Below are 12000 nucleotides of genomic sequence, written 5' to 3'. Positions count from 1 at the left end.
ACTTCAAAACGTTTCGAAGTCATGACTTTCAAAGCCAGTCCCAAAGGAAGCACTTGACTATGATGAATTTGTTTTCTTTGTGATTAATACTCTTTTGATATTGTCAAATTCTTGTACCTCAGAGACAACTGCAGATGGATGTTTCTTCTAATGTCACATAAATAGAGTAAAAGTCATCTCAAGAGAAAAACAATCGAGAATCACTTTCTTCCTGCTCTCTGTGCCAAAAACATTTTGTGCTAACCACAATATCGTCCCTAACTTCCCCTCTCTTTGCCCTCCCATGTCTCCTTCTGTAATTAGGCCTCTTTTCCTTTTTTTCAGATGAACTCCCTTTTTATCTCTTTCCCTGTTTTCCTTCTTCGATCCCACCAACTCCTCTAATCACGGCATGGTCACATACTGAGAAACCAGAATTTGTTGGTGCATAATTTTCATCTATGCTGTCTTGCTGGTTGGTCAAACACACATTGGTATTGGTTTAAGGCTCAAAAAAGCGTTTTGATCTGATGATATTCAGTGTGATGTAAAAAAAAAACCCAGAAGACCAAGTCATCTTTGGGTCTGTTTCAATATCAGTGTGGGAGATGGCAAACACACAGCTGAAAAATATGGAACCAATTTCCACTATGTGAAGGGGTGTGACAAGGGCCAAAGAACAGATTGAATTTTACAGCAGATCCTTGACTTTTTTTTTTCTTATTGCTATCATTCTGAAACTCCAAGGACAACTGCAGACATACTTCTTCTTCCCCTTGTTTTGGGGCTATTGTCAACCACTCTTAAATGTGCATCAACTCCAGAGACAGGACAAGCTTGCCCACAACTTACAATTGACAGCCATCCATTATCTTTCTTCTCCTCGTGGTCGTGGGTGAACCTTGGGTGAGAGCCGAGGTATACGCTAGACGGCTGGCCTGTCAATTGCAGCATTTTGTTTCCGTTATGCATAATTACAAAATGCACATTCTTCTGCATCGTGTTGTTTCTGCTTTTTCTTCAAACATGCTTTTCTAAACTCAACCCTAAGAGAAGAATCTTCATGCTTCATTCATGTGAGGACACCACGTTGGTGACCCCTGTTGTCATATATTGAAGTCATATAACTAACCAATGTTTTAAGTACACAGGAGCTTGTAATGCTGCTGTATAAGCTTCATGTTAATTACAAAGTAGTACTGTGACTTAAGACACAGAGGAATACCAGACTCTGGTAAGTGTTGTTTGATAATATGACAAGGGGCTGATAAACCCATGTAAACAAGAGAGAGTGTGTGTGTGTGTGTGTGTGTGAGAGAGAGAGAGAGAGAGAGAGAGAGAGAGAGAGAGAGAGAGAGAGAGAGAGAGAGAGAGAGAGAGAGAGAGAGGGAGAGAGAGAGAGAGAGAAAGAGAGAAAGAAAGCATTTCTGGCTTAAAAGATATCTGCTCATTAGTGCTGCACTGACCAACTGATCTTTCCTTACATTCGCTCAGTCGGCACATTAGCACAGAGGAGGTGCCATTCACATACACTTCTCACTTTCCTTTGGTACATAATGGCAAGTCATACAACTGGGTTATTCTTATTTTGTGTTTCGGTGGCGTTCTCCTATGTTTCCACGTCTCCCCAAGTCTGCAGCAACTCCCTCATACCTGGAGCTAAAGGTAAACATGACCACATATGCAGTATGCTGTTAATGTTTGGTTTCTTTGATTGTGTTGGGTTATTATAACTCCCACTTTAAACAGGGATTCAGCAATGTAAATACCTTTCCATTCCAGGCTGTTGGCTATTTAACAAGTTGACACGTAATTTGGTTGTCTTGTTAAGTACAAGGTCAAATGAAAGACGGAATGGAAAATTCTAAGGAAACACCAAGAATAATGCCCCAGGGCTTTATGGAGTTGTTGGTAAAGGTACCCAGCATGCAATGTCCTGTCGTTTAACAACGAGCTGATTGCTACCCCACAGATTTTTGGGAGGGAATGCCTTCCATTTTACAACATCCAGTAGCTTATTCCCCTGCTGATTCAGACAGAGCCAATAAAACACACACCAGGCTAAGTTAAGCAGCATTTTTTTCCCTCAACCTTTGTGCCAACAGGACACTAACGTAATGTGAGATGACGTGGAGGGAGTGAGTGAGGAAGTTAAGACCTGTTTGTGTGCGTGGTGCCACTGAGAAAGTCCCACTGAAATGTGTATTTAGACAGCTACCACGACACTGGACCGATTATTTGGACAAGACTCTTGGATACAAATGACTGCAGAATCCATCACTTGACAATGACCTTGCCCATGTTTGTGTATTCTAAGGGCGGTCTGATGTGTGGTTGAGGTTTCGTGAAGCACACTGCAGTCACGCTTGGTCACTTTTCTCTCTCATTGCTTCTTTTTCAGGCTTCAAAAGTCGTACCTTTACATGGACGCCTCAGCATCTTGTTTTTAAATGGCGACACAATGTGCACAATGGACCACTTCTGATTGTTAGGGATCAAATCAAATGACACATAATTCTAAACGGGCTTAATGCAAACTTGATCGGTATTCATTTTACAGTATTGCTGATAGGTTATTGTTATAGCTATACAGAGTATGTGGAGAAGAATGCCTCCGCTCCCTCGGCTGCAGCACAGCTCCAGTCCATTGCAAACTGAAGAAGTGGCCATTGTGAACCACATCAACTAAGGCAGGGGCGTCAAACTCATTTCTGTCGGGGACCACATTCTCGTTACCGTTTCGCTTGGAGGGCCGGAGTGACCGAAACTATGTATCGAAGTCAGGAAAAATGGTTTGTTCAACTATTGTATAAGTTACGTAATGAGTAGTTTGGTGACAAGAAAATGCTACCATTATCTCTCTTATTTATTACAAATGAGAAGTTGACATTTTGGTCCAGATTTTAGAATCACAGAAGGTGACATGTTTGATTTGATTTCACGGGCCACATAAAATGATGTGGTGGGCCAGATCTGTCCCCCGGGCCATGAGTTTGATATTTTAGGTCCTAAGGTGTCTCTCTTACATGTTCAAGTCGCTAAAAAGTATTTGATATATTCTGGGAAAGCGCCTAACAACTTTGCGGATTCAAAACATCCTCATTCATGAAATCAGGCAATACATTAGCATTTGGTGGGGTTCGTTTGTTCCTTCGTTTTTTTATTTTGTGAACTACAAATGCAACTTGACATAGGAAAGACCGTGGACACTTCTGCTTATATAAATATTCATCATGCTAACCTATAAGGCCTACACTGGTTACACTTTACACTAATCGTATCCATTCCGGCAATACCTTTAAAACGTCTCACTTTGCAAAGACCCTCACCATGATGTGTCTGTCAGATGCCTTGAAAGGGTGTGTCGTTTTTATTTTTATTTATTATACAGTGGTTTACTTGCCTTTAATTAACAAATTCACATTATTGTATATGTCCCAAGAATGTGAAATTAGAACAACTCAAGTCGAGTTGAAAGTGTGGTCACCTCTGGAACTTGCGTTCTCGCTTCGCTGATGGTAAAGTAATAATAATAATAATAATACATTTCATTTATAAGCGCCTTTCAAAACACCCAAGGACACTTTACAGTCAAAAAAGAGCAATAAAACCATAGATAAAATTATAAATAATAAAAAGCGATGAGTTAAACTAAATATGCCATTTTAAAGAGAGTCTATCAGGAGAAAATAGCCACACCAATTACCATCTAATTATATAGCATGAAGTAATTTTTCTGTGTATGATTCATTTCAGTGAGTAGAAAACAATTCTGAGCCAGTGAAGGCTTTCAGAAGTACTGTGAGAGTCTTAATATGGCCCAGTTCAAAGATGTTTGTTACTTTCCTGCCTTTGCCCAGCACCTAATTTACAAAGTGTCCTTGGCAGCAACATCAGACATCTCATGTTGCCAAAACCTCTCTCGTGCACCTCATTTTTCTTTTTAAGTCACAATAATGATGTCATAATTAATAGTCCAAAGGAACCTTCGCTTAAAAAAAAATCCCTGGCCTTTTTGTTTGTTTGTTTGGTTTGTAGCATGCAGTCATTAAAAAAAAAAACATCCAGAAAGGATTAACCTTGCATTTGAATTTGCACACAACCACATCCCACAATTTTGAATTTCAGATGAGTTTTCAATCACGTGCCATAGTGATGCCAACATTTTGAGATATATATATATATATATATATATATATATATATATATATATATACAGTATATACTGTATAGTATGATATTATAATCCAAACTGTTTTTGAGAAATCTCTTGTGGTTAATTTGTCCTCTTCCTATCTATTCAGGAGACCAAGGAGAGATTGGATACGAAGGAGATGAGGGCAGAATGGGGAAGAACGGACCACCAGGACATCCAGGTAGCACAACCTAGATTAGTTTCCCCTTCAAATGACTCATCTCGATGCCAAAATGACAATTGCATGATTTTGGATCAACAATAGGACATTGCATGTTAATAAAAATCTTTTTAATGCTGCCCGACTCTTGGTTCCTATTGTACTTTGCAAGTGCACTGAATATGGACAGCGTGGTAAGAGCCCAATGGAGACACACATGCATGCACGTACGCGATCACACACACGCACACACACGCACACACACACACACACACACACACACACACACACACGCAATGACTGTCAGCTCGTTACTCTCCAGAAATCTTTATTGAGTAAACTCGTAAATGTAAGTACTAAATGTAGACATTATTCAGCTTGGAGTGACTTCAGTGCCGTGTAGCCATGCGCCATTGCGGTTTTAGTCTACACCGACTGTAGCACCATCACAACCTCCAACATTGTAGCTGCAGTATGTCAAGAGCTCCACAGATGACGCATAAATTCCCCTTTTTAATTTAGGAGATTTTACAGGAAAACGTGGCTTAATTTTGGAATGTTAAGAGGGATTTAAGGACAGCTAATGCCCTGGAAACAAAAACAATGCGTTGCTCTTGGTTTATTAACGTCAACAAACAGTGGTGCTGCTTTTACGTTAAAGAAAGTCTCATTTGAGCTGCGAATTTGCGATTTTTGGGGTTGATTGACGTGACGTGGAACCTGGAAGCGAAGCACATGTTGACAAATGAAAAATTTGACTTAGCACAGGAATTTGATGCAAGCCAGTCCGTAACTGGTCAAGCAATCCAGAAGAAAGGTTTCACCTCAGGATCTTAATCATTGCTTGAAAAGTCCCTTTTGTGATCCTGTTTAACCAGCTCTCGGTGGTTTCAAATGTGTCTCAATCATGACAACCGAGGCCTTGCACCTCTTTATCCTCCAGCAGCTGCACGGGGAATCCAGACGTTAAGCCAGTTGGAGGGTTTGGCCATTATAAAAAGCAACAGCAGCGATAGGAACGAGTGTTATCTGAAAGATGGATGAACGGTTTAACGGGCTCGTGCAAGCACACGGCCAACGTCATTCATCAACGCAGGGAACAACAAAGCAACGCATCTCATTTCTATAAACAGTCAAGAACAAGTGTAAACACTCCACAGTCTGCTCTAAGTTCTTTATTGTAATGTGCTGTTAAAAGATACTGTATTTATGATGTACTTTGTACCTATACTGTATGTTATGTACACACATAGTATTCCGCGTATTGACAGACATTTGTACTGTATTTTCATTCGACTGCAGAAACTTCAACAACACTTCTTAGACTTCATCAAGAAGCAAATAAACTTGTGAAGATACTCTGTGTGTGCCACTTCACCCTCACAGCAACAGCCCTCTCCAGTGTGTCAGTTTCTATTTCAAATATCATTCATTTCCAGTGGAATAGTTTCCTGAGGAACTAATCACAGCTGAAGGCCATGGTTTGGCGGTGCTTGCATAGGCACACACTTAATATGAAGTCGACTGAATCTGTGTGGGGTTTTTTTTTAGAAAAAAAAGAAGTGTCCCTGGCAGAAGATAATCAAGTTTGACTTAAATCGTTTTTTTTGTGTGTATATTGACATTGATAATTACAGAATCCATTACATTACTTACAGCCATTTTCTGCATACTCGAATTAAACCTAACCAAACAATTGAAAAGTAATGAAGTAATGAAAATCCACCAAAGTACAAATAGTAATTTGAAATGCAGGCAGAAGTGATAGGGCAAAGACCACTGTCAGAGCTCAGCACACTTTGGAACAGCACCAAATTGTGCACCTTCAGGACACCGATATGTGAAATTCAACTTTGAAAAAAAATTAAGCCCAATAATTAAATGATTGCAAAAGCATGCCAACATGTGAGTCATTCTTCCTTGGTCCATGTTCGAACGTTTTGTGGAAACCTACAGTATTTATAACAGTTTTTTTTCTTTATTATGCTTGCACTCTAAGGAGCGTGCATCTCTCCAAAAAAACAGAACAAAACAAAACAAAACAATTGATACATATCTGGATACATGGGATGTGATACCATTCAAGGATGTTTGCTTTAAAGTGAAACGCTCTGATTCTTTTCAATTCAGTGGGATTTGATTTGCTTCAATTCAATGCACGCACATCTTTTTCATCAAAACCGTTTTTTTTCCCCCAAACCTAATACACATGCAATCAAAATTTTGAGCACACACAAAACTCATCTAATAATGAGAGGTAGGGACAATTCTAGGATTATTCTTCATTGAAGTGTGGTGATGTTTTTCTTTTCTTTTTTTTTCCATAAACATGTCAAAAGAGACAGCATACTGTATGCTGTGCCCCATCTTTTCTTTGCATGATGTGTTAAAGTCATGAAAGGATGTCAAAAATACCTCCACTCTTCTTCTTTCTTCTTCTGTATTGCCAGGAGCATTAGGAGAGGTGGGATCGAAGGGCGACGTTGGTCACATAGGAAAGATGGGGCCCATTGGAGCCCAAGGTACGACATAGGGAAAGTCTTGATAATCTTGCACAGAAACACAGTACCTATGTATTGCATAACAATAACTCTATTCTATTTTAATTGTATGTGACATGTATATTAAGGTCACGGAAGAGAATACATTTTCCATTGTTGTGTTGATGTCCACCACGGTTGATTAGCAACCAGTCCATGGTGTACTAGTTCACTCACCCAAAGTCATTCGGGAGAGGCTCCAGCTCACTGTGATCCTGACCAATATAAGTAGTATAGAATATGAATGGATGGATAGTTTTCAGTGGTTTAGTTCTACAGAATGCTCAAAAAACAAAAAAAAAATACGTGAATGCACCTCATGTTGTGGCCACCGGGTGTAGTTTCCAAAGCACAAGAGAAAAATACCCAATGCACAATCCACAGGTGTCAAACTCAAGGCCCGGAGGACAGATCTGGCCCGCCACATCATTTAATGTGGCCCATGAAAGCAAATTAAACATGTCAACTTCCATGATGCTCGCTAAAATCTCGACCAAAATTTAAAATTCTCATATGTAATAAATAAGAGACATATTGTAAGCATTTCCACCAAATCCCTCATTACAGTAACTTAAACAATTGTTGAATAAACCGTTATTATTGACTGTTTTTGTTTGGTTTCAGTCATAATGGCCCTGCAAGGGAAACGGTAACTAAAATGTGGCCCACGACAAAAACATGTTTGACACCCATGCATTAATGTTTTGAATCCTGTTCCCCTTTAAGCTATTTCTGAGGTTATCATAAATGATAACCTGATAAATGATGTCATGCTGTTATGTTTCCCCCTGTGTGGCTGAAATGTTGTTTTACGAGTGCTACTCTTGTCCTGCGCTTGTGAGCAACCACTTTTCTTCATAATCAGTAGGTTAAATACGCTTACAGGAAAAGTGGTTTTGTAACATGACATGGAAACGTTTAGTGAGGTCACAACTCATTAAACACTTGGAACAAAAATAATTCTTTTTCAGGAGCATTGTTGTGGTAAACACCAACCAAAACTGTGATTTTCAGTGTATCACAGTTAAGTTCCGATATACAGTGGAAGCTCCAAAGCAGGATTCAAACCATCAACGTATGTGACATCATGATTGTTATCAGCTAACCTGTGAAACTTCAGCTCAGTAAGCATCTAGAGCAGGGGTGGACAAACTTTTGTGCTCAAGGACCATGTTGTTAATTGGTAGATGAGATTAGGAAAAATGTTTAAATTAGTTCTATAAATCTATAAATGAAATATGTATATTTGCACAATAATGTGAATAAAACATACAATTTGATAAATTAACCTACAGTATTTCATCAATCAATAAAATATGCTAACGGCAATGCAAAAAAAGTTTTTGCTTGTGTTTACCAAATTATATTAACCAATATATATATATATAAATAGATAGATAGATAGATAGATAGATAGATAGATAGATAGATAGATAGATAGATAGATAGATAGATAGATAGATAGATAGATAGATAGATAGATATCTATCTATACATGTAAATTAGTTTATTTGACTGTTTTTTTTTTGTTGCAATGATTTTTTCCAGTACAGTATTTTATTTCAAAAAGGTCAATTGTGTGTTTGTCATCAATAAATAACCATTTGAATTAAGTGAAATTGAATAATGAGTATAATCATTCGGTGGCACGGCACCATAGTTGGGAAGCACTGATGTCTTTAAACTGCCCAGTAAATTGAATCAATATATTAATGCATGGATTGAACACGATATGAGATCATATAAATACTGACGACTTCGTTCTAGTGAGATCCTGAAATTCTACACGTTTGGGTGATATTACCATCTGCTGGTGATATTGTATTAGTACAACAAAAAAATCTGACAAATCAATTTTTGTGGTGAATGAGCAGATATCACACTGTCCAAAATAATCATCAATTGACTGTCAGATAAAATGGAATTGATTTCAATTTATGATTCAAAATATAATGCGATTGGCTGGCAACCAGTTCAGGGGTTACGCGCCTGCTGCCCGGAGACAGCTGGGCGAGGCTGCAGCGCGCCCGCGACCCTTGTGAGGGCAAAGGGATTTGAAAATGGATGGATGGATGGATTTAAAATATATATGAATCAGATATATATGTTCTATAAATATAGAGGTTTTGTATAAGTATGTAGTTTGTCACACCTAAATGCCTCAGGTCATCAAACAACCCCAAATATTAGTCAAAGACAGCACAAGACAAATTATCTGTTTACCCTCAATTTGTTTTAGCTCATGCCTTGTGCTCATCTTGCACTCAGCATGAATATAAAGCCCTCTGTGTCTGGTATTCTTCTGTAGGAGACAAAGGAAACGCAGGCTTGGATGGACCCTTGGGTTTGAAGGGGAAAGCAGGTAGGACTCTGTATCCTCACAAGCGTATGAAGCTATTTACAGGAAGTCATGCAGTTGTGTTGCAATTGCTCTGCCACCAGGGCTGGACAAGTACAAAGAAAATAAAACAAATAAACAAGAAAAAACCATGAAGGTTTGCATTCTACCTGAGAAGTCATTGCCATACCATTCGACAGTCAGGGTTCCATGAAATAAAAGGAATACATCCCTTGCTCAACACACTCATAATCAAGCAGTATCAAGTGATTAATTTACTATGTAATGCCATTTTATTTGTTGTTGCTTTACTTTTAGCCTACTGCTAGCTCATGCATTTCCTAGCAAACAGCAAATCAGAACCGACACCGTACTGCAATTAACTGCCCATTTATTGAAATCCTATCCAAAAGAAAAAGCACACTGACACAAAACCTCTTAATTCGTGACAATTCTAAGTGCCGCATTTTACGTATCCCGCTTGTATTATGAATGTGTTGAACAGGTTTCTGGATATGTGTGCATTTGATTTCATGGAACCATGACGGTTGATGGTATGATAAACAATGAGTTCTCAACTACTTAGTTTACTTGTGTGAAAATAGCAGGTAAAATTAAACGCGACTGAAAGAATCAAGTGTTGTATTCTGAAGAAAGATTATGACAAAATTTATGTTCGGGCGCCGTTCCTGATGACTTCTGTTATGGGAGAAAGAGCAAAATGCTCAATGTAGGCCGAGATTGACGAGGACATTTCGCAAGCCCTGTGATATAACTGATATGAGACATGCTGAGCTGAAGAGTGGCTGTTGTTGACTGAATGGTGGCTGCCGTCTGTTGCGAGTGTGAATGCTATCCTGGTGAATTAGATCACCACCACTACCACCTAGCTTTGTCACTGATGTAGATTTGTTCAATTTAATGTCCATGTTGTAATTGGTTTAGTGGGTTTCTCCCTCTAAATTGTGGGCCGGTCTCTTGGGGTAAAATGCAGGAAAAGAATTAAATAAGGGCACCGGTCTGCCCTGTATGCCAAATGGCAAGTCCAGCACTGACTGTCACCAATTATAGTGGTCGTTTCAATTGGGTTCTTGCAGAATCTTCGGTAATAGACGGAGATGATTCTGCTCATATAAAACATCTTGTGTTTAATCACTTAGGCACTACTTGTGACTGTGGAAGGTACAGGAAGGTGATTGGACAGATGGATGTCAATTTGGGCAAGCTGAGGAACACAGTCAAGTTTGTCAAGAATAGTGAGTTTGTCAAACTCTTATCTTTCACCATTGTTACTTATTACCATCATTCAAGAAGTGACTATTTTGCCATTCAATCAACATTTGTAAGTGGACTCATCTCTCTTTTCCAGTCATGTTGGGCCTGACAGAAAGTGACGAGCACTACTACCTGCTGGTGAAGGAGGCCAAAAGATTCACGGAGGCCTCGATGAACTGCGAGCTGAGAGGCGGCATCCTGGCCATGCCGGATAATATTGATAGTAACCGCCTCATCGCTGATTATGTCAGTCAGTCTGGACTCACGAGGGTTTACATCGGAGTGCAGGCTAAAAACACAGACACGCTCATAGTATGTGCATACTATACTCACTGTCACTGTTTTGAAACAAAGCCCTACCAACACAGTATTTTCTTAAATCTACCAGCAACAATTGTTTCGGTTTCAATAAATCACCAAGTGCTCAAAATAGGCATGTTATGCCTCACCATAAAGGCTAATATAATGCAGTGGAAAAAGACCAATTCCCTGTGCAAATTTGTTCATCAGGGGTGTTCCAGTTCCCTGTGTATGAAGCCACTCATCACTGTGTTTTTCCCATTTATTCTTCAGCATGAGGGAAGAAACAGTTCCCGGGACACGGATTCCAAACCACTCAAGGACTTTCCTGCATGGAGTCAAGACGAGGAGCTCACTTCTTCCAGCCACAATGCGAGTTGTGTGGAGCTGCTCAGCACAGGGACATGGAGTCATGTGGAGTGTGACATGGCCATGTTTTTCATCTGTGAGTTTCCAAAAAGCAGGATAAGAGGATGAGGAGGAGAAAGAAGTGTGACTTACTCTGCATCTTGAGTCATTGAACAGACTTTTCTTGCAAGTCCAGTTCAGTAAATGATACATTACACTGAACACGTGTCAGTTTTTTTGTGGCATTTCAGATCATGTTAGATTTAACTTGGTTTTACGATGCAAGTTGGTGCCTAAAGGGAATATACAGTCTGTATTTTCTTCTTTTTACAGACAATTAAAATACTTTTGACCTTGTGGACAATTCATGAACTTCATACTGCAGCTGGTCGATCTTATTGTGGAAGTACATCTCCGAATAGCAAGAAAATGACCACAGCTTTAGCCAATTTGAATGTGTGTGTGTCTGGGCTTAAAGAATGACGCTTAAGTTCTCTGGTGTGGAGTTTGCATGTTCTCGCGACGCTTGCATAGGTTTTGTCTGGTGGTTATGGTTATCCAACTTCCTCACACTTTCCAAAAACACAGTAATTGGCTGGCAACCAGTCCAAGGGTGTATCCCCCCTTTTGTCCAAAGACCACTCATCAGCTCCAGGTTACATTCTCAATCCTAAGGAGGACACGCATTGTCGAAAATGGATGGATGGATAAATTACATTCATGTCTGACTCTCTTACAAGTGGCACCTGACAAGGTGGAACATCTCTGTATGTATCGTATGTTGCTGTATGTGAATTCAAGACTAAAGTGCCCATCGGTGTGAATGGGCCTCATTCACTAAAAGAGTGAAATAAATGTTTGCACT

The 12000-nt window shown here is 39.4% G+C and overlaps 1 protein-coding gene across 1 annotated transcript; it reads left to right on the top strand.

Moving 5' to 3' along the window:
- Positions 1-1430: 1430 nt before the first annotated feature.
- On the top strand, positions 1431-11499 carry colec10 (collectin sub-family member 10 (C-type lectin)). The gene is made up of 7 exons (XM_086114638.1): positions 1431-1644; positions 4284-4355; positions 6785-6856; positions 9183-9236; positions 10373-10468; positions 10582-10799; positions 11061-11499. The coding sequence occupies exons 1-7, from the start codon at positions 1536-1538 to the stop codon at positions 11262-11264; spliced, it is 825 nt and encodes a 274-aa protein (XP_085970764.1). The 5' UTR covers positions 1431-1535; the 3' UTR covers positions 11265-11499.
- The last annotated feature ends 501 nt before the right edge of the window (positions 11500-12000 follow it).

The sequence above is a fragment of the Hippocampus guttulatus genome, chromosome 6 (assembly GCF_054856545.1).
Source record: "Hippocampus guttulatus isolate MCC_2025c chromosome 6, RoL_Hgut_1.0, whole genome shotgun sequence".
In the NCBI taxonomy this organism is placed as follows: Eukaryota; Metazoa; Chordata; class Actinopteri; order Syngnathiformes; family Syngnathidae; genus Hippocampus; species Hippocampus guttulatus.
Note: the sequence above shows the minus strand (reverse complement) of the source record. Positions and strands in the feature narration are given on the sequence as shown.

Excerpts from the sequence above, each read along its gene's own strand:
- colec10 (XM_086114638.1), top strand. The coding sequence starts at position 1,536 with ATGGCAAGTCATACAACTGGGTTATTCTTATTTTGTGTTTCGGTGGCG. Across the intron at positions 9,237-10,372 it reads GGGTTTGAAGGGGAAAGCAG|GCACTACTTGTGACTGTGGA; the intron begins GTAGGACTCTGT and ends TTAATCACTTAG. Across the intron at positions 10,800-11,060 it reads AAAACACAGACACGCTCATA|CATGAGGGAAGAAACAGTTC; the intron begins GTATGTGCATAC and ends TTTATTCTTCAG.